Source organism: Harpia harpyja, chromosome 7, assembly GCF_026419915.1.
Source record: "Harpia harpyja isolate bHarHar1 chromosome 7, bHarHar1 primary haplotype, whole genome shotgun sequence".
Taxonomy (NCBI): Eukaryota; Metazoa; Chordata; class Aves; order Accipitriformes; family Accipitridae; genus Harpia; species Harpia harpyja.
Window position 1 is genome coordinate 5755099 of NC_068946.1, and position 22508 is coordinate 5777606.

The window sequence follows — 22508 nt, forward strand, 5'->3', positions numbered from 1 at the left end:
ACCCTTGAGAACTTCTAGGTGTAGCCTTGCTCCTTGTTTAAAACCCTTCTCTTGAAAGAAGAGTGCGCTTTCTGGACTAGAGTCACTCAGCTATACATGACATAATGGAAAAAGAGTAATGCTCTGGACTCCTTACATGTGCTCCCTTTTATTCTTGCTCTGTATTTGAGCTATTAAACAGTAGTGGATAGGGAAAAAAGCCATGCCTTTTGCAGGCTGTAGCTATCCAATATAGATCAAATAAAATCAAGTGCTACAATCAATGTAGAAGAAAATAGGAATGTCATGAATCCCTATCTCTGGCTCTATACAGGAAATTTTACACAATGACCCTTCACCCTCCCCTTCCCCTATCCCAAACCATTCCGCTTTCAGGGATGACATATCTTTTAGAAGAATTCTTCTACTGACTGATGTAGGCTAGGTGGGTAATAAACTAGCAATTCCGTACTCCACAGGAAATATGTCCTCTTGGCATACCAGTGCTTACATTACTCAGTTTTCATATTGTGATGGGTGGTTTTTGTGGTTTGGTTTTTTGTTTTTGTTTTGTTTTTTTTTTTAATGCCACTATACATTAGTTGCTTTCTTGAGGTTCATGAGGCTTTATTTACCTTAATGTACCCTGGTCATCAACCCAATCCCACAGAAGATGCAAAAAGTTTTTCTTGGTGCTTTAAGGGACAAATCATTAATGCAGCGTTGAAGACCATTAATTGGGGATACCCATTCATGGCAAATCTACTGCTGAAGAAGGAATCTGTTACAAGGTAGGTTTGACTACTTGAATGTATTAATGATAAAGATTTTCTCAAGGCTTTGACATTCTAGAATTTTTACCTGAAAAAAGCGTAATGGCGGCCACCCTCGGTTTTCACACGTCTTCTGGCTATGTTTTATACCTTCCATACTGTATCGCTCCCTCTTGAACACCTATACAAAATCCATCCTCACGAATCATGGACAGGTCCGTCACCCTGTTCAAAAGTTAAAGCTTCTTAAATATTACAGGGATAAGATCAAGAAAATGCTAATTTTTACATAGTTAAAAGTGTCCGTGCAGCTTAAATAAGCTTAAGTGAATCAAACATCACGTCTACAAAATGTAGATCTAATTTGGGGTTAAATTAGATTACAGAGCATGTTTTAGGTGGACAGTTTCTCCCAACTTGCATGGGGAAGATAAGCAAAAAAATGAGCAAGTACCTTTCGCTCTTATCCACTGTTTTGTCTCTACGCGAGCAACTTTTGTAGGCATCTTGTTATCAAGACATGTGCAGTTCTATTTGATTTGCTTCTGTTGTTTATCCTGTTCCTTTCTTGAGTAGAAAATTGATACTTATTTCACAAGACTCCTAGGCCTTTAGAAACATGAAGCATTTTGATAACATAGTAGCTATCTTGCAAGAGGAAGGCCTAGTGGATGTTTATTACACAGCCTACCTGATTTTTTTTTTTTTTTTTTTAGGTCACTAAGCCCAACATGTCAGGAAGAGAAGTATGTCTCCAAGTTTGTTAGCTCTGATGTTGTCTGTTGTCTTCAGCTAAAATATTCTGTTACTTCCTTTCCAAATACACATGCATGTACGCTACTGGTATACAGAAGGGGCTGGCCAATGGCTAAAGATTGTTTACTGAAAAGCTTTATGATTATTTCCTGTGGAAATATTAGATCTGGCAGCAGCTCTTTGTTATCACCAACAGGAAATTCTAGCTATGGACTGACTTCCAAAATATCATGATCTAGAGATCTATAGTAAAGTCTACACAAAAAAAACCAAACCCATTTTTACAGATAACTGTACTGTTAGGTTTAAAAATCTCATGGAGATGTTCTAGCAGTTTTCTCCTTTGTTTGATTGCACTACTGAAAGCGATCCAAGAAGCAAGATAAACCTGACCCCTAAAAAAGGATTTTTAATAGAAATTACAGGATGATATGCAGCATTGAAGTCTTTTGGCCAGTAGTTAATTGCTTCTCCTTTTTCATGGAGACTTTTGAAGAATGTTGACTATAACAGAGCTTTAAAGAGAGTGAAGTATTATATACCTGCTCTTTTTGCAAACAGTAGTAAGTATTACTATTAAACTGCCAGCTCAACTTTAAAATAGAGTTTAACTGCAGCTCCCATCAGATCATGAAAATCTGACTTTTTTTTTTCTATTAGAACAGAACAATTAAGACAAAAGTAACAGTTTAAAACATACTATGGTAGGTCTAGTTGATAATTTGAATTCTGTAACATAAGAACTGCAGCATTTAATAATTTACAGGCAACTAAAGGGCTCTAACCTTGATAACAGGAAAGAGGAGAAAGCAGCAATGAAACGCCTCCATTTGTTTTTTTCCTTAAGGCTAGATTGGAAGGACCATCACTGCCTTCCTACAAGAAAGATCAGCATGGTCTCTGTGACTCCATCTCAGTGTTTGCCTGCAAGTAGGTGAGTTAAATATTACTAATACACATAGGATTGAAGTAATTATGCTATCTGCTCTTTTAAGTAGATGTGGAAAAGCCACAAGTAAAACCCCTTCCTCTTGTACAGCTTGAGGAGTAGAATTTCCATTGCCAAGTTGAGCTTCAAAAAAGCAAAAGCACTGCAGCTTTGAGTAAGACTGAAAAACTGGTTTATAATGGAGAGAGTGGTAGTCACAAGCTGAGACATAAGCTCACAGAAAAAGCTTGCTGACAGCTAGTCTACTCAATGCATGCTATTTCATTGGTAGCCAGTGTAATTAGCTTTGAGTGCAACAGAGCATGCTTCAAAAACTCCGTTGATGCAGAGCCATATATGCTATTTCAGAAAGATTTGAACATAAAAAGCTTGTAATAAGTAGCTATTTAAAGCAGCAGGAAACCTTTACCCACCATGGCCTATAATGTTACAAGCCAGAAGTGTATATTGTAAGAAGCAATTATTTGCCCTAGCAAAACAGACTGACCAAAAAGTTGACTGAAAGCTTCTCCCCTAAGTCCAGTCAATTCCCATATGGGTGGCTTCATCTGAAGTATTTTTGCTTACCTGCTCAAAGGCACTAAACTGTTTAGAGTATTCATGAATCTAACTTGGAGTGTGCCATAATTCAACTGGAATGTCTACATGCAATGCGTTCATCTGAATGCCTGCTGTAGGAATACTCATCAGTTGGCATCCTGTACCATTTAAGGTTATGTTAAATCAGAGGGTTTTGCACAATACTAGAAAACATTTGTACCTACTAAAACTTTCTCTGAAGTTTCAGCTCGCTTTTCAGATTTTTTTCATATACATCTTCTGTTCTCATAAGAGAAGAACAGATTGTGCCAGGTGAGAATTCTGGTGCAGTGTCACCAGTATGAACATGCATTCTACCTAAATACTTTGGACAGGTTACATACAGAGTACTTCTGTTTTTAATTTCTTCTTCCTCTATCCTTAAGGTAATACTGCACTTACCAGCACATTCAAAACTAATCCAACAGTAAGGTAAAAAGGTTTTAATGATATCAGAAAAAAAGACTTCAACAAATTTAAAAATAAGCCAGTTAATACAAAAGCACCAGGATACTACACTAATGATTAGGAGAGTAATACAGATAGGCCAAGTAAAAGTCTTCTGCCCCACAGCCTTACAAAGCAATTATTTCCATCTTTGCTGTGTTTTATACGTTAGCGCTTACACTGCACCCAAGAGGAGTTCCTTACAGAAAAAGCACAGAAGTTAAAGGACTCTGAATTTACTTTAACTGATGAAATTAGCATGAGAATTCAAGTTCCTAAATTCCAGGCTGGAGCTTAAAGCCAGACAGCAGCTGGCTAACCTCTCTGCCTTGTTCATTAACTGTGCCTCAAAGTGTCTTCCAGAGGTCTTCCATCCTTTACATTGAAAATGGTGGGAGGACAAAGTAAGCAAACTGCCTGGAGCTTCAGAAGCTAGATCCATCATTATCAGATGGAAGCTTCTGGCTCCCAACCAGGTATTCAAAGCTGAACCCTTACATGCTGTGTTTAGCAACACCATTGTCCTAGTATTCCGCAGAAAGTCAAAATCCCTTTGGTTACACATGATTTGAATCATCACAGGAGTTTAAGCCTCAGGACAATGTCCAGATTTTAGTTGTCTATAGCCAGACCACAGTATGACCAGCAAACTATGGCTCCCAGGATATATCTTGCTTGTATTGATTCTAATGCAAAAGAAAAACCAAAACAAAACAGAAAAAATTGCGAGCAGCACTACAGTCTTATTTTTTGCGTTTTGAACTAGGCCAGTCTCCCCAGGGTAGTGTTTTCTTGCCCTTTGACGTGCTCCTTAGGGAATGCAAAGTCTGCACTTGTTGTAGACGCTTGGAGAGCTCCTGATCACAGGCTTGCTGCAGAGCTTCGGCTTTCTGCTTGTCCCATCTCAGAGCCGAGGCCAGGGCTTGTGTGTCTTCTTTCAAGACCAGCTGTAGCAAGACAGATTTCTCACAGTCTTTTCTATTGATGCTCCTCCACCACTAACCCCTCTGCCCACATTAAGAACAGCAGTAATAAGACACCTGTTTAATACTGGCAATTTGGTATTGAAGAAGTTCCCAGCTTTCATCATCTATCCTGTGGACTAGTGGATTTTCAATATTCTACCAACACTTGGAGCTTGAATTTATATTCAGATGTTCAAAGGAACAGAAAGCAGTTACTTAGTTTCTACAGCAGGGAAAAACGAGGAGCAAGTTCATAGCATTAGAAAGAACACACTTTATAATGCTTAGTTTACCTAGACTTTCCTTTCCAAGCTATGGGTTTATTTACACTGTTTTCCAAAATAAGGAGGCTTTAATTTTGATTTGGGATGTATAAAGGAAATATAGCTAGATGCATCTGCATACAAAAAAAAGTTGCTGGTGAGACAGCTGAAGCACTGGCTAACTATGTTTTGGCAGAGATCAAAACCAAAATTATTTTGTGGCTTTTCAGAGGACAGACTGGAGTACTTGGAATAGCGTCAACTGGCTACTACAGAGGAGCTCCAAGCAGGGGATAGTGTTACTGAGGAAGAGAAATAGATTAAATCTCACCACTTTGAGACTGAGATATATTGACATTAGAGCCTCCAGAAGCAAGGACACCTTCCCCTATAACCTCTCTCTCCAGAAGGAGAGATTTGCCAGAATACGGTTATATCATTCTCACCCACCTCTAGATCTTGACTGTCCAAGCAGAGCTCTGGAGCAGGTTTCTCTTTCAGAGCAGCAAGGATCTGGTCACTCAGTGCCGTTTTGGCTGAAGTGCCTGTACTGCTGGTGCCTGTGTCAACCACATCCATCTCCTTTCTTGGTACAGTCTCAGATTCTGAAAAGTAGCAGAATCATTATAGCCCGTGACAAACACAGGACCGGCAAAGTGGCCTGGACAGCTTTGATGGTTTTGAGATTAATAAAATATGCATTCTATCTAGGTACATCCTCTAACTTAAGGAATCCGTAATGTTAAGGATGACTCCATGATTTAAGCTTTTCTCCCAGTGTTCTACTTCCAGGCATTCTGAGAAATGTGATGCAGCAGTGAGAGGACTCCTGCTCTCACCCCGTCAGAGAACTCTTACGCTATACCAGCTATTACATCAACCACATTAAGAGCTGCTAAGCAAGTGACTCACTCCAGTCCTTTGCTCTGCCCTATTTATTCCACTCAACTATTCCAGGCATCTCTGAAAGGCTCCTTCTCTAACATCCTAATGCTCCCTACCTGCTACTTTGCTTAAGATACTGTCTTCATTTTTCAAGGCTTCTAGGTAGAGTTCCAGGAGCTGTCTTGACTGGCGTTCTTCTTCTCGTCTGTCCAGCACCTGCTGCAGGGTGTCCTGCAATACTTGGATTTTGGTTTGACTTTGGGCAAGTTCTTCTGCCAGGTCTGAACGTGGTACGTCAATAAGCACCTTAAAACAATGAGAGTGCTCCTGTTACATGGACTGCCTGAGTAACTCATTCCATTACACTGATTACAGTACAAATAGCAAGCCTCCTGCATGACAAAGCCTCCACCTTCATGAAAACCTGCATGTTTCTTGTCATAGCAAGTCAGCCTGGTATGAGAGGCTGTAGTAGCACTCCACCAGCCAGCACTCTTTACCAGAAGCCAAAGGGCATCCAGGAAGGTGTGGAATCATGTGCATTTTTAACAGAAATCCTGACAACTCCTGGCAATCAAAGTACCGCTTCTTAAGAGTGCATGGGAATACACAAAGGAAAGCCAGTAGCCTGGCACTTGGGAAACTGCACATTGCAGGAGGACAAGAAGAGGCAGTTATCACCATGCCTCACCACATATGGGGTGTTCAGCAGTCAGATACTCCAATCAATCAGCTCTGGAAACTGACAGCAGTTCTTCAAGCCCCTCTGGAGCAGATTTGGCATGCTGCTCAGCCTTCCCTTTTGGCACGTTACACAGGTGTCTGGTTTTGAGGAAGGAGCCCACCTCAGTTGCCATTTGGCCAAATCTTGACTTTTTGCCCTCACGCTGCCAGAATTGGAAAGACAGCCTGTGAGAGGCAATCAGTGATTAAGAGCATCCTCTTCAGACACTCGCGAGTGTTTCCCCTCAAGGACAAATTTGACTCTAGCACCACAGCCAAACAGCAGCAGCTGAACTAAGCTTGAGATCTCGTTTACTTACTCTGTTCTCTGCCATCTACTGAAATAAATGGATGATGGGCAGAGCCAAGGACAGGAATTAGAGGTTTCCCCACTGTACCTGGAGGTCTTCTTCAGACATCAAGATGATATTAGACAGGTCATCCTTCAGTTGCCTGGCCAGCTGCTTCCACTTCTCTGCAGCACTGTCCACTTCATCCGCAGACTCGGAGAGCCAGGTTGTTCCACTGTCTGACACAAGAGTCATCAGTTTCATGGGTCATTCCTGATCCACCTGAGACAGCCTAATTTCACTAGCTGTATTTCAAACCCCCCTCTCTCCATGCTCCCTCATCCGCAGAGTACCTAAGCTTTTGCTGGACCATTTCTCATTCTTGGCCAGTGCCACAAACTTGGTATTAGATGGCAAACACAAAAAGTAATCTTCATCATCCACAATGGTGCCATCTTCTGCCAGTACTAAGGTGATGGGCTCCCTGGCCTTGTCAATGGCCAGAATGCCACTAGCTGCAGAACAGAAAAAAATACTTAATGAAATAATAAAAGTGACGTACGCGCTGCCCTTTTATTACACCCACCGCCAGAGACAAGCAACGCTTAGTAATTTAGGCTGGAGACCAGGACCTGTCCCCGCGCAGCTCTGCACATCAGCTCTTTTTTAGCACATACGAGTTTCCCCTCCAGAAACAAACATCCTCGATGCAAACCTCGGCATGCACACAGAAGGCGGCGCGTTTCGGTGAAACTACTTGCAGACCTTTATTCCCACCTCCCTTCGCCTCCCCCCATCAGGAAGCGTCACCCGGAGACCTGCTCTCCCTCGGTCTAGTTCCACGGCACGGATCGGGCTTCTCCCAAAAAACGGCGGGCGGGCACTCCAGGGAGCCAGCCCACGAACCGGCGGCGCACGGCAGCCCACCGGGGACTCCGAGCTTCCCCCCCCCCCCGGCGACGGCGACACGTACAACCCCGCGGTACCCGGGCGGTCCCCGTGTCCCCCCTCCTCCTCCTCCTCACCCTTGTCGCGCAGCTCCCGCAGGCAGGAGGCGGCGAGGCCGTGCTGCTCCCGCCCGTCCCTCCGCCGCACCAGGCAGCGCTTCAGCGGAGCCGCCATGGCCGCCGTCCGGTCCCCGGGGCGGGCGCGCTGCTCGCCGGGACGGGCCGCGGGGCGCGCTGGGACGCGGAGTCCGGCGGGTGCCGGCCGGTGGCCGGAGGGGCTCTGCTCCTCGGTAGCTGTTCTGGCATGCCGGCCCTGGTCAGCCCGGCCGCCGTTTCGTGTTTCGTTACCTCGATGCTTTGCCTCAGAGCTTATCTGAGCTGCAGGACGCTAGGAAGTACGTCTACAAAACCCCTTCGAGCATTGGCAGCAACTCAGTTACTTGTAAAACAAAGTGATAGAAGGAGCATGCCCAGGTATATTCGAGTAATATGCTCCCTTACAGACAAGTGTGCTGGTTGTGAAATTATAATATAAACAGAAAAAAGCACAGGCATGCAATAACCCCGCCCTGGCGTGTATCCGAGTAGCACCATCGGGATGGGAACCCCTGCAGCTGCCAAAGCGAAGGGCCTTCCTCATGGGAGCTCCTGCTGGGCCTACAAAGCCAGAACTGTCAGTTATGGTGGTACAAAGCTGGACCTGTCAGTCTATGGTGGTACAGAGCCAGACCTGTCAGTTATGGTGGTACAAAGCCGGACCTGTCAGCCTATGGTGGTACAGAGCCGGACCTGTTAGTTATGGTGATACAAAGCCGGACCTGTCAGTTATGGTGGTACAAAGCTGGACCTGTCAGCCTATGGTGGTACAGAGCCGGACCTGTCAGTTGTGGTGGTACAGAGCCAGACCTGTCAGTCTATAGTGGTACAAAGCTGGACCTGTCAGTCTATGGTGGTACAACCTGGACCTGTCAGTTATGGTGGTACAAAGCTGGACCTGTTTGTTGGTTATGCCTCTCAGCAGGCTTCTGGGAGCTGTAAAATAGCAATGAATTATATCCATGGTTACAGCCATAAGCAGCAACGCCGAAGCAGCAGTGCACGACGGCCGGGCTGCACTGCCCGGACCGAGGCGGGTTTTGTCAATGGCCCAACTAGCTTTTCCGGGCAAGGAAAGCTTTTCTGTCAGGCAAGGTAGGACACTGCAACCCGCACAGTCTCCGCAGCCCGGCCCCGAGCCGGCCCAACCGCTGGCTCCCGTCCCGGCGGGAGGCCGCAGAGGCCGGAAACTCACGGCAGGAGTGGTTCCCCCGCGGGGGCGCATCGGTGCCGCGGCGTTCGACTCGTTCTGCCTGCAAGCGCGAGCCGGCGAGGCCGCGCGGGGCGCGAGGGAACGGCGGTGAGGGCGTTCCATCGGTTGGGCGGGGATGGATTAGCCGGGCCTGGGAAGATGGCCTCCTCGGAGCAAGCGGAGCAGCCCAGCCAGGTAGACGGGGCCGGCACTCTGCCCGCTCGGCTCGGGCAGGGGGTGGCAGGGGACGGGCGGGGCGGGGTGGGGCGAGGGCGCCGCCGCCGCCGCCTCCGCGGGGGAGCGGGCGAAGGGAGGGCGCCGCGCCTCTGCTTACCCTCCCCTCCCCTCCCCTCCTCGCCGCCCCCCCCCCCGCCGCCGCCGCCGCCGCCGCCGCCGCCGCCGCCGCCTCCCGCCGCGGCCGGCGGTGGGGGGCGCGCGCGCGGCGGCGCCGGCCAGCACCGCTCCCTTCCCCCGCCCCCCCCCAACACCACCCCCGGCGCGCGCGGCCTCGCCGCCAACCGCCGCCCGCCCGCCCGCCCGCGCGCGCGCGCGCGCGCGCGCCGCCTCCGCACCTGTCGTAACGGTCACTGGCGAAGGGGGGGGGGGGGGCGGCTCGGGTCGCGTCAGCCCCCGCCGCGGTGCGGCCCGTCGCCACCGAAGCCCGGGCGGCCTGGCGAGAGCAGCGGTACCGGAGGGGCGCGGGAGCGCTGACCCCGCGAGGAGGCGGTGGCCGGTGACAGCGGCTCCCTGAGGTGCGCGTTGCCCTCCCGTCTGCCCCCCCCTCCCCCGTTTCCCGCCTGCCCCCGGCCGGCCCGGCGCGGGAGGAACGGCGAGGGGCTACTGCTGCTGGTGGTGGTGCCCGGCTGAAACCGTGGAGCCTCGTCACGGCCGAGGTGACACTCTGTGCTGGGGAGGGCCAGGACGCCCTGCGTAGCAGTTCGGTGCGTCTCGGGCATTGCTTTCACCCCCCGTGCCCGGTCGCACCGGTAGAGCTTCGCATCTCGGGGGAGTCGGTTGTGTAGTTTGGCATCCTGCCCTCCGTGGTAGCATGAGCTGATACGGGGCACGCTTCACCAAACAGCCAAATGCAGTTCTGATTGGAAGGGCTGTTCAGGCCAGGCCCCTAGGCATGTTTTCATGTGAGGGTCTGTATGTGAAACGCAATAAAGCACTTGAATGGGGCCGGGGGGGGGGGAGCACAGCCAGAGAGAAAAGAGGCAATTTATCTGTCGCCTGGCTTTTGAAATGAGGTGGAGTACCAGTTAGACAAAATGTTGTTTCTGCCTTGCAACTGTGACGGAGAAAGGTCCTTGAACCAACAGCATAAAAGGGCAAAGCAATGATAGACGTAGTAGAAGCATTGTCAAAAACTGAATGGGGAGGGTGAAAGAGAAGTGTAAGTTCGCTAGCTCAAGAAACATACTAAAAGATTAAGGTATTTTTAAACTGGCACCTGAAATGAATGGGGGAGCCAGAGGGAAAAATGGAAGTACGATGTAGTTGTATATAGCATAGGTTTCCAGTCACTTGCACTGGCTTGCTCATGATCCAGGGCAACACATATTTCATTGCAAACTCTACCTACTTCAAATGACCTCCTGGCAGCAATCTCATCTCACCAGTATCTCAGACAGACTCCCAAGTATGTGATACCAATGGAATTTTGTAAAATCCTTCAGGTGGCTGCAGAGGGCCCTCCTGCAGGAGGCAGATGAAAGGTCTGGCTGTTTCAGCAACGGGGAAGAAAATAGAGCAAAGTCTGCCACCAAACATGCTGTTATGTGCAATCATTCAAATCTATCCACATTTGACTTAATCACTGTGAACCTTGCTGTTGGTCCTTTTATTTTGGACTGAGGAGGCTGAGTTTGTAGGGAACGTTTCTGAACTAAACTGAAATAGAAATAAATTACATAAAATTCATACTCTGACTAACCAGCACAAATCTCCTCCTAGGCTGTGAAAGGCCAAGTTACCAAACTCACGGTAGTCTTGCTGGGCAGTTTTGGATCGGCCGTGTGCTTTCATCAGTCGTAGTTTGAGGTGCAGGCATTACAGTCCATTCCTCATGCTTTGAGCGAATGCTTTCAGAACAAGGAAACCTGAAACAACCTGTGACTGGTCCATAAGCCACTTGGGCAATCTACAAGGCCGTTGACTAGAGGTTTCTGAGAAAGAAGTCTGGTTAATTGACAAATGTGGTTGCCTGAGAAACATTCATGTTCTCTTGTGCTTGGATATAGTATCCTCTCATTGCACCCTTTTTTTTTTTTAACATTTATTTAGTGTGGCTTTACCTCAAAGGAAGGCTTGATGCTTGGAAATGGAAAAGTCTTGCTTTTTAATGGGCCTCGTAAATGTAGCCAGAGCACCCTCTGGGTTTTAAAATTATGGACACGAAGAAAGTCACTCTGTCACTGTCTCCATAGTGAAAAATGGGAACGGTAACTCTTGACTTGTGTGTAACGTGGAGAGTTTTTCAAGCATTGTCTGTAAAGAACATAGTGGAGTTAATGCTTGTGCTGCTGTCTAAATCAGGAAGAAGCTGAGGTAAGGCAGAATACCCAGGCTGCAAAGTTAACTTTTCATCACAGAGAGAGTATTTTGCGTGAGCTCCTTCAAGGAAAGAGGTGGTCTGAAGCCACTGTGGGTGAAAATGGTCAATTAACTGCTCCCCTGCTGGATTCTGTCACATTGTATGCAGAAATGCTGGATTCTCAGGCAATAGCAAATTAGTTGCGCCCCTGTTGGCTCCTGGCCTGTCATGACTTCATTAGTGGCAGAGTTTGTTTAAAGGGCAGCTCTGGTGGTCTGCCTTGCTTCAGGTATGTGAGGTAACGCTCAAGTTCAGCCAGAGGGTAGCCACACTAACGTTTACCCCTTCCACGCACACACCAGGAGCAGCCCTGCTTGTGTATTAACTTTCCTCCTTCCCCACATTGTGTGCTTGTGTGGAGACAGAAGGGTTGTTCTGTCTGTCCAAGGCTGTTGGTGCCTGTTGATGACAGATACCCCCATCTTCACCATCTAGTATGTGTCTTACACTGGCTGCACATTCCTCATCCAGAACGCTAGCTGAGCAGTGTTCAATGCTCTCACATTCTGTTGTCTTGGATGGGATTTGAGAGACTCTTGCAGCTTTGGCTGGAAAAAGGGGGTGTAACTGAAGAATATATAGCACAGTAGATGAATTCTTAAGGAAACAATTTTGGAGTAAAACAAAACAATGAAAATACCTTTATTAGTCTAGCAGAATGTAAATGCCACTTCTCTCATGCAACCACTGCAGTTTTGACACTGTTATCAATGCGTGTAAAAAGTTGTCCCCATTGCACACTAAACGTTTAGAGAATTTAAAAAAATACTTACTTTCTACCACTGATGATGTTTGTTTATTTATTGCCAAGCATTCAACATAAGGCTATGAGTAGTAGCACTGCTTTGCTTAACATGTTTATGTTTGGGTCCTATCATGTTTTCTATTACAAATCTAGTTAGTTTAGATGCTGAAAAGGGAGTGTCAGATATCTTTTGGCTTATTATCTGTTTTTCTTAGTTTAATTTTCTCATTCTCATGAATTAATATATTGCCTCAAGCGTTGTGGGGAGGGGGGAGTGTTGCAGCTCAAATGAAATCATTTACATATAGAATCATATTCTAAAGGCAATAAACATTTCTACCAGAGATTTTAAAATATATGGGTTTGTTGAGAAATCATGTTCCTTGGGCCTTTAGCAATGTCTTTACTAAAAAATAAACAGAAGAAAAGATCCTGTCTCTCTGCTACTATTCCTTATACTAAAAGAAATGGAAGAGCAAAATGATGGTATAGCCTGTGAGCAGAATAACTGATTTACGATTTTTCTTGGCTGTCAGTATTTCTTTGATGCTGAGTACTTTAGCAGTATATTTGGTGAGTCTTCTTGGCTCAGCCAGCCAGCAGCCCAGTCCTCCGGCATTCCATTTAACTGTAAATCCCAGTGGTGTGCGAGAAATTGAAGTTCTTTAACATTAATTGCCAGTAGTGTTGTTGGTTTAGATAAATATGTCTAAATTTTTCCTAGCTGCTTAGTTTGGGACACGAAATGATACCTAATTGTCTGTACAATTATGTGCAGAAGCTGAGAATCCTGTAGCCCAGAAATCAATATGTAGCTGGTCTGTGTGAGTCATAAAAGGCTGAAATTGTTAAAGCCAATGGCTGAATTTGACTTTGTACCAAAATGGTAGTGCAGCCATTGGGGTAGGATAGGCAGAGTGGATTCTGTATGTGGGATTCTTTTGTTTGTTTTGTAACACTGGAAGGCTCACTATACTAACAACAGACTACATATAAATTTAATGTAAGAGACTGAGAAAGGACAGATGATACGGTGAACAGAATGCATTGGTGTTCCAATATCTTTTATACTTGGTGATGTTCTTCCATGAGGTTTAGGGGGAAAGCAAGCAGAGTACAGACGCCGAAATCTTACTTGTTTTCTTTCTAAAGCTTCAATATGCCCACTTCGGATTGAGTCTACCATCCAGCTGCATTTTTTCTTTAGGTAAGGGAGTAGTTAAAGCAAATTTCAAAGGTGTTGAAAGATGCCTGATTTGTTGCTCCAGAGACTTAATTCCCGGTTTGCATTGTTAGTCAATATATAGGTAAATTTTCCTCCCCACTTGCCTGTAGCTCTTGACTGTTAAGTCTCTGGATCCTCTGCCTTAGAAGATGGTTTATGGTGAAGATAAGTGGTCTCTGGACTGTTATGACCATTGTTTTCATTAAATACAGGCTATTGAACAGCCATCGCGTGGAAGGGATGGAATCTTTCTTGGCTTGTTTCGGAGCTAACATGTTCTGGAGGGTTACTATCCCCTATGTTATAAGACTAGTTCCTTGCTGTTACACTGTGTCTTGTACTTGGAAATCTTGCTGGAAGGAAAACGCAGATCTTATTTTAAAATGTTGATAGCTTTGGACAATGCAGTCAAAAGTACCATAAGTTATCCAACTAATCATATATACGTCATCAGGTTACGTACCAGCACATGTCAGAATTTTTGAGTACTTGTCTTCAGGATCAAGACTTACCTGTCAATATAATACATGTTTTCTCACAGTAACCTAAGCTTCAAAGCTTCATTTCCAATCCTTCTTCGGGGAGTTTCCCAGGTTGGCCAAATTTTGTGTGGAGTGACAGTCCATAAATACTAGTGCAGCTCCTTAGGGCAGAACATACAAGCTCTAGTACTTAGTATGCTCTGGGAATTTTCTGAGGATATGAATTCTCTGGTGGTTTCTTTCTTCCTTTGTGACTTTACTGTCTGCACCACACATTCATAGTTTTTCGCTTTTCAACATCAGCTTAAGTAGTTAAAATGCTTTGAATTTTCCTTGAAACATGCTACAGAAGAGCAAAATACATATGTTCTTAGAAAATTGAACACAACGCGACTGGCTTGATGGAACAATTCCATGGAAATAGTAGTTAACAGCTATAGGTACTTTTTTGAAGTATTCAACAGGAATTTTGTCCATGCTGCTCTTTGTCTGCCTCTTCTAAGCAGTTCTGACTCTGTGCTAACTGAATTTGATGAGAATCTTTTCTTTGACTTCAGTATGCTATGAATCAGGCCCCAGTATTTTAGAGTATTAGCTGTAATAAGAGACCTGTGTTAGTCCTGGGGTTTGGCTGAAGAAATAAAATAGAGCATATGCACCAAATAAGTTTATCCATAACCTAAACAGGTTCAGTTAACTTATTAATAAGCCATGCAAGCCATATTCTTCTGTTGATTCTCATATGTCTTCCATATTTTTTGAGGAGTGGATGGATCTTGAGACTATTCATTATTTTGCTTTAATCCAGCTATAAAAAAATTGAAAGCAGATATACTACGCATATAAAAATGGGAAGCCAGTGACAAGGTTGAAGAGAGAAGTGCCCTTTTCTTGGTATCACATAGCATTGTCTCCACTACAGACAGACCAGGCAGTGTGACTTCCAGTATGGTGTTGAAGCTGATATTTGCAGTGGTTATGTCAAGTGAATTCTTAGTGGCTGAAATTTTTGCAGATATATAGTGGAGTAACAAAAATGACGATGGCTGCACATGAAGAGCCTAAGGGCCTCTCTAGAGAATCACTGCCTAGCTGTGGGATCTGGCTGGGCCCTGGTGATGATGCTTATGTCTGGAAGCAGCTGAGTTGCAGTATATTTGAGTTTCTGGCACCCTCTTGTGGTAAATAATTATTTTTATCTATTTTTTTGCATATTTTGTAGATGGGGGAAAAAAATATGTGGAGATACTTTGGAAGTGTGGTATATTGCATAAAAGTGATGAATATAATTGGAGGACAAAAAGTCACTTAAGGACCTTTATGCTATCACTTGAAAGTTTTGTCTTTCCCTATACTCAATGAATAGGATCTCTTTTCTTCTAACTAAGCCTCAAAATTTGTCCTCATTACTAATAAAACTGCATTTTTTTACCATTGAGGTAACCAGTATGTGTCACCTCTCCTAAGATAAAAAACCCCCAGTGAAGGCAATATGGTTTAGACTGTCTTAACATCATGTGAATCCCATTTGAAAGTAGATAGTTGGCCAACATAATTTTATTTTATGGTAAAACTTACGTGACTCTACCTTGGGAGAGAGGGTATATGTTAGTTATACTGAGATCAAACTGCTTTTTTTCGGCAGTGAAGAAAAGGCCAGAGAGTAATTCTGTAAAACATGGGACTATGCTAAAATGCTATGCCTGTTCTTGATGAGTGACTTTTTGTGAGGTTTAGTTAAATCATAGTTGTTTTGAAATCTTGAGAAGAGTAGTGCAGAAAACAAAGGGTGCATTACCAGATCGCGGAAATGGGAGAAGCTTGGTGTCAAGTTTAGTCCTTCTAGTGAGGAGAAAGTAAACCATGGAATCAGAGTGAGGTACTTTTGCATCCACTTCAATAGCAGTACTTTGGGCTTCTGCAACCTTTCTTCCCTTCAGTATTGCAGAATTCTTTGTAGATGACAAGTACTCATCAGGTCCCTTTGAGACAGGCAAGTTATTATCCTCATTTCATATATGATGAAAATGTCCTGTCTTATACCATGCCATGTTGCAACCAAGAGTTTAGCAGAGGGACTCCCAGTTTCATGCTGTGTTTGTTCACTGCACCGTGTATTTCAGAATTTGAGTTAGGGTGAACATTTTGTTCATGACATCTCTCAGTGGTCTCTCTGGCTCTTAACTGCTGGCTCCCTAAAGCAAGTTCTGCAGATTCTGTGAATTCTGTTGTCTTAAATGGGGACCGCTGGAACTAATTTTTTTCTGTGATTCCGACCTTTTTGTCTTCAGTCCATCACAGAACTGCTACTGATAGCAGAAACAAGCGTGTTTGCCTAAATCCTGCCCATAGGAAGAGTGGTCTTCACAGACAAGTATTTCTAATTGTGTCCATCAGGTGGCAATGTAACCTCACTCTTCTTTTTGCTTTACAGGCTGGCTCCTGCCCTGCAACTGAAAATGCAGTATCTCGGGAGCCACTGGTAAGTTCTTCAAGAAGCAGCATATAATTTCTTGCTGAGAATATAATATACATGAGTTGTTATCTTTACTGCATCATTTTGCATCCATTGCTTTGCTTTTCTAAGGAACTGGTGCTTTGTGAAAAAGGTGTAAACTGCCTTACGTTGCCCTGCTGTTGACCTCTGAATTCTGACCTGTAACCATAGCCTCCTGTCTTTCTGGGGTTAGACATGGGTCACCTAGGCCACAGAGTTGTCCTTGAGCACGGACTGCCTGTCCTAAGTGTATGCAATGTATGCTTTTGAACAGTGCTTATTTAGTAAAGAGTCTGAAGAAAGACCTGTGCAACATAATTTAAACTGAGATTCTAGTGCTATTGTCTAATAAAAAAAGCCTCTGCTGCTCAGAGACCTCATTCAAGCTGTCTTTATATTCAGATGCACTCAGAGTGAGCTTAGAAGTGTCTGGCAGCTGGCAGTGCTTGTGATCCAATGTTTTCACTCTAGAAATGTTTTGGAAAGAGCTCTGGGATTTTTTGTGTATGAGGACAACTAAGCGAACCCTGTTTTGTTTTCTTTTTTATGGTGACGCAGAGTGGGAAGTGAGCCACCCCTCTCTGGAGCTGCAGTATATTTTTTTTTTTTTTACAACCTTCTTTTTCTTTTTTTCCTTCCTCTTCAGCCATCTATAACTCAGTCAAAACCTTGCCAAAATTCTTAGCCCGTGTTATTGTCCTAAACATATAAATGTCTAATTGAGTTTCTTTTCTGGCTTTCATTTGGTGATCATAGTGAATACAAGCTGTTTGCAGTGAGAAGACTCAAGTACTTTCCATAATGGTGTGGCACTGGCCACATCAAAGTATTTTTGCCTTGTAACTCTTCTCTGGAGAACCCAGGAGATGATTTTTAAAGGAGGGAGATGTGAGTAAAGACTGTGAACTGGGAAGGGTCAGTAAAATGCATCTAATGAAAGGGCTGTTCGTGAATTCTGTTAAGCTCTGCAGTGAAAATCTCTCTAGTCTAGTAACACTGTGACGTCCCTTAATTGCATAGAATCTGTATGTGAGATTACCTGAAGTTGTTATTGACACCATATACTTTGTGATGGATTTGGTGGTTTGGTTTTTTTGGTGTTGTGTTTCCCCTCACCCCCCACCTTAGGAAGGTCATAGCAGGCGGCAGATCATCACAGCCTGTGCTGGTCAACAGCTTGTTCTCTTTCTCAAGGCAGATTCTAACATTACCTTTGATTTAATTAATTTCTTACTGTATATGCAACTGAATAATTGCTCAGAGGAAGCACATAGCAGTTGTGTATCTTTCTGTATAGGTGTATTTTCGTACCACATAAAAATATTTATATGTTTAAAGAACTCCCAACATAAACTTTACTCTCACAATGGTGAGTCTTGCATGTGGGCTAATTAGAGCCCTTTGAAAGGTGGAGGTTTTCTCCTTATTTTTTCATTAATTTTTTTTTTTTTATATTAAACTCTCACAGTCTTTGTCACGTTTGCTTAGGAGTCATTATTGCTTCCAGCTGAGTATCTGTAGAAGCCTTATTAAATGAGCAGTTCAGTTCTGTGAGCCAGATGACCTAACTTCCACCACACTACTGTGGCTTCTCTGTAGCCAGGATCGTGCATGCTGCCTTCTAATGCATGCAGTAGATCTCAGTCCATAAAGCAGACTTGTAGGCACACGGCACCATGTCACAAAAATGTTTACGGAAACACCAGAACAAACTGTGGCATGAATCCAACAAATGGCTCTGTATGGGAAAGCCGTGTTCTCGGGCATATCGTTGCTGACTTCAAATCTGGTGTTAAGCTGTTGAAGAAGACCTACAGAATCCAGAGGAGGGAGAAAAGACTCTCATGACCAAATTCTGCTCTGTACCCCCTCACTTTTTTTGACTTAATTGGTGACTGAAAGTACTCAGTGCTTCACAGGACTGAGACCTGTTTGGAACATATCAGTGGTGTTATGCACAAGTGCAAGAAAGCAATAGAATTAAAACATCTTGCATTGCATCAGCAGATGTCATAGACTCAAACTGTTTTTGTATTGTATTTGTGATTCTAATGGGCACTGTATCCTGCAAGGTGCTAAATACCTTCTGCTCTGAGCTCAGTGGCACTGTCTTCTATGTACTCTGTACCCCTACAGCCTGCTGCTTTCAACAGGAGTCTAGGAGAAGCAATGATTTCTATTTGTTTGCAAGAGGACTTGAGCGTTCTGCAAGATCACGTAGCAGATGCGGTTTGACACATCATATTGTGTCCTGCGCTTTGGGTCTTCAGAGCATACCTTGCTAAGGTTTATGGCCTTACTGAGGCCTCTAGAATGGAGCCCTACAAACTCATGTCAGACTCCTAATTGCTCTTTCTTCAACCCACTTTTGATGTTTTGAACTACCAAACTGGAGATAAGGGACTCCACGTCCATGCCATTAATCCCTTGAGTTATCCAGTGTCCTTACAATAAACTGTCCCAACTGAAAAATACTCCCTAATAAGAGGTCATTGTGTTATAGTACTGACAGTGGAGAATGAGTTGGAGGGGGATGGGAGAAGCTATAATTTTTGCAGCAGAGAGCGGACACTCATTTCCCTAGCTGTCGGTCTTGGCCCATTAAAATTTGCCGTGTAGCTCCATAGTGGGAAGTGTAACCTTGTGTTAGCAGAGTGTCAGCATCTCGCTCTGCTGCTGTTTACAGCCACGTTTGTCATCGTCAGTGCAGGATCAGCTTCTCCTTGAGTCCAGCTTATCAGTGAACACTGCTGCATCCCTTTCTGCTGTATGTGCAGCCACCTCTGATAATCCTCTGAACACTTGTGGAATTGGAATAGGTTTGTCTTTTTGCAGCCACTCAAAGCAAAGGCCTGGGATGTGCAAAAGATGTAACTACATAGGACAAAGCCCCTTTTTGTGAGGTTAAAGCATTAGGAAATCCCCTTTTCTTCTTGAATCTTTGTTTCTTTGATCTAATTTCTCTCTTTAGTATAATCATGCTGTCTTTTTTGCTTCTCTTTTTAGCTTGTTGTGTCTCTCCCTAGCAGTGTCTTGTAGCTTTTTAACTATATTGTGCTCCTTTTGAGATGTTTTCAAGAGCCTGAATATGTTTGCTGTTGGCCTTTGCTTTCTGCCAAATCTGCTGCAGTCTAAATTACAGCTATGAAGGTTATACGTATGAGAGCCTCTAACATGAGCCTGGGTTGCAGGAAGAACCTAAGGAAGCAGAGCTTAAAAGTGAGGCCTTTCCGCATACTGCTTGTTTGTTGTTTGGTTTTGTTTTTTTTCCTGCCACAAAACTTACTCATTCCCTTGCTGGTGCTTGATAGCTGGAAGAAGTACTAGTTGTAAATATAAAAGTACTGGTTGTAAATGTGAAACAGTCCCGTGGATTCTCACTAAGTTACAAAATCCCTGGATCATGGTATGAGGAACAGGGTATTTTCTTTTGCAGGATTATTTAACTTTTCTTCTTTTATTTTTAGCATGTGCTGTTTCTTTCTGTTTGTGGCTGCAGATGATAGCAGTTAGCACTGAAATATGGACATTTTATTCCCTTTTTACAGGCTGTTGAAAGGTACAAGGTTACAAGAATTACTGCTGCCTCTATAGCAATTAATGTAGAGTTTGTTGGGATGTGCTGGAGCCCTCATGGCTTTTTCCCACCCTTTGTTAAACTGATTTTCAAATTTTTAAGGGTCATGATAATGGCCAGAATGCTTTTAACACCACTTTTTGTGCAAACATCATAGGGTACACTGCAGACATTAATTGTTGTGTTTAGGGAATATGTCTGTGTTATCTCCATTTTCTAGAAAAGCTAATTGAAATATACAGGTTAACTGTTTAGCCAGGTTCATCCAGCAAGTTGGTGGCATAGATGTGAGACCTAGACTGTTGGCCTGGTAAATGAGGTAATTTCTATTTCAGGGGCTTCATTCTGCCACTTTTATGTCTTTGGAAAAGCCTCTAGCCTTGCATGTGTAATACTTTTTAAAAAAGTGGTTGTGGTATACTGCTACTTCTTTAGTTCATCCTTTTTCTGGTTTTGACTACTTTTCTGGTGATTGAGGAATAATGAAAAAAATGGAGAGCAGAAAAGAGACTTGACATTCCTAGATCCATCACGTCCACAGGCACAAAGTCACATCAGTCTGTATGTCCATGCTGAACACATTCGGTGTTTGTATCCGTCTTTGCTTTCCTGAACCACCAGTTGAGATCTCAAATTGAAGCCGTGACTGGGGCTTGGTTATGGGCATATTTAGTTCCTCTGTGTTTTTTGTGTTCAGTTGCTAGGTTTCCTTGGAAGTAAACCTGTAAAATTTGTGATACGTGTTTATAATGGATAAACTTCTGAAACTGAAACTGGACAGTTGCTCTTTTCTCAGCTGCCTGGATTTGGGTGCTTAGCATTCAGTGACAGACAACAGAATTATTAGATCTTCTCTGTTTTGTTGCCTCCTTTTAAACCTTATCTATTCTGTTAAGCTTCCTCTTAAGTAGACTGTGGTTAAAGAGAATTTCATTTAGATTTCTGAGGAGGGAGCTTTGCAATTGAGACTTTAAGTTTGACTAGTTTTAGCTCTAACTGGTGTAATTAGAAGTTGAAAGAGCCTAACATTAACAATACCATTGTCTTTAACCATGTGAACAAAACCGTGAGTGGGAATGAGGAAAGGTTACAGAAGTGTGTCATAAGATTTGAGAGAGCTTGTTGGGGCTAATGTTAGTTAAGAGTACTCAGAATGCACTTTTTATGAACAAAACTTTAGGCACATTGAGAATCCATGTCTCTCTTCTTCTTATGAAGTAGTGGATGCTCTTTCTGCTGATAAACCCTACAGAAAATGAGATACATGGAAATTTTTTGCAGATTCTCCTTTGCCTGAAAGTGTTGTTTGAAATGAAGACAAGAATGATATTTTCACTGAAAACCTCATACTTTGTTTTCTGGAACACATTCTTGCACAAGGGATACCATGTAGTATCCTTATCCTTTCTTTTGAGGTTCAAAGGTCCTAGTCTAGATTTGTAGAAAAATGTGATTTTTTTCAGAAGGACTTTTGTTTCCAGAAATGATGTGAGGGACTAGAGTGTACTGTACATTTTTGCTTTCCATCTTCCCAGCCTTTATTGTTTAAGACCATATTAATACCTGTTTACTGTACAAATTTTCAGTCTGCCACAATGGGTTTATTCGAAGTGGTGGCCTACACTGAATGATTCTCTAAAAGTAAATCTATCCAGAGGGGATTTCCAGACAGCCAGAGTCAGTAGGCAACTAACTTACAGCCCCCAGCGAAACATTAGTCAGGGTAATTTACCACTGTCAGCAGGAGAGAAAGAGAGACTATCAGCTTTGTGACCTCCTGTACAGGCAGTAACCCTAGTGGTGTGATAATGCTTCGGTTTGTTTGGGGAGGTCCTGAATGTGTTGCTGTGGATTCCCAGTGCTGGACAATAATTCCATTAGGCTGCGGAGGGCAGTTGCTGTGCAAATTTCGGTTTTACTTAGCCAGGAACAGGGAGCCAGAGGTGTGTGACTGCCTTACACAATATCCTTTGGTTTGCTGCAAAGAGAGTTCTATGATTTACTAAGCAGACCTCTGTTGTGTTTGACCTCCTGATAAGTTTGAGATTATTGGGTTTTTGCCTGGTTTTGTTTCTTACTTCTGTGTGTTCATTGACTTCTCTTGTTGTTCATGCAAAATGTACTCACTTAATCTGTCAATTCCTTTTACTCTGTTGATTTAGACAAATATATTAATATGTGCAAAGCACGCAGATGCAAATTTACTTACTGAGCATAGTTAAAGGAACACTGTCACGTCAAGTTAAATTGCCCATCTGAAGTCAATGGGAAAGTTTTCTTGGAATTCCTTTAAATCCCGATTTTAAAAGAGGGTGGACTATAATAGTTTGGGATATAACTTCTGTTGTAGCATTATATGTTAATCTATGAAAGCTAGAAACTTGCAGTAGTTACAGGCCAAAGCAGGTTAAGACCCTATCAGACTGTACAAAATGTAATAATGGCTTTACCTGTCCCTAAGAGCTTACAGGTTAAATGACACTAGAGCCGGTGGGTGAGGCAGCATAACAACTAGGATAGGTACAGTAATTTTCTATTACTG

At 43.7% G+C, this 22508-nt stretch overlaps 3 protein-coding genes across 3 annotated transcripts in view; 1 reads left to right on the plus strand and 2 right to left on the minus strand.

The window, feature by feature from the left end:
* Positions 1 to 3464: 3464 nt before the first annotated feature.
* On the minus strand, positions 3465 to 7877 carry DFFA (DNA fragmentation factor subunit alpha). Its single transcript, XM_052792015.1, is given in 7 exon segments — positions 3465 to 4430; positions 5162 to 5316; positions 5713 to 5902; positions 6718 to 6848; positions 6963 to 7124; positions 7635 to 7838; positions 7841 to 7877. Coding segments are annotated over 7 exon segments (1068 nt in total). The 5' UTR covers positions 7863 to 7877; the 3' UTR covers positions 3465 to 4226.
* Positions 7878 to 7958: 81 nt separating this feature from the next.
* On the minus strand, positions 7959 to 8973 carry LOC128143933 (uncharacterized). Its single transcript, XM_052792016.1, has 2 exons — positions 8522 to 8973; positions 7959 to 8227 (listed from the first exon to the last, which is right to left on the minus strand). Exons 1-2 carry the CDS (start codon positions 8965 to 8967, stop codon positions 7993 to 7995), a joined length of 681 nt encoding a protein of 226 aa, XP_052647976.1. The 5' UTR covers positions 8968 to 8973; the 3' UTR covers positions 7959 to 7992.
* PEX14 (peroxisomal biogenesis factor 14) overlaps positions 8909 to 22508 on the plus strand; it is a 79448-nt gene continuing 65848 nt past the window's right edge. The window contains exons 1-2 of the mRNA XM_052792017.1: positions 8909 to 9039; positions 16327 to 16374. Coding sequence (XP_052647977.1) covers positions 9004 to 9039; positions 16327 to 16374 — 84 coding nt within the window. The 5' untranslated portion in view covers positions 8909 to 9003. The remainder of the gene's footprint in view (positions 9040 to 16326; positions 16375 to 22508) is intronic.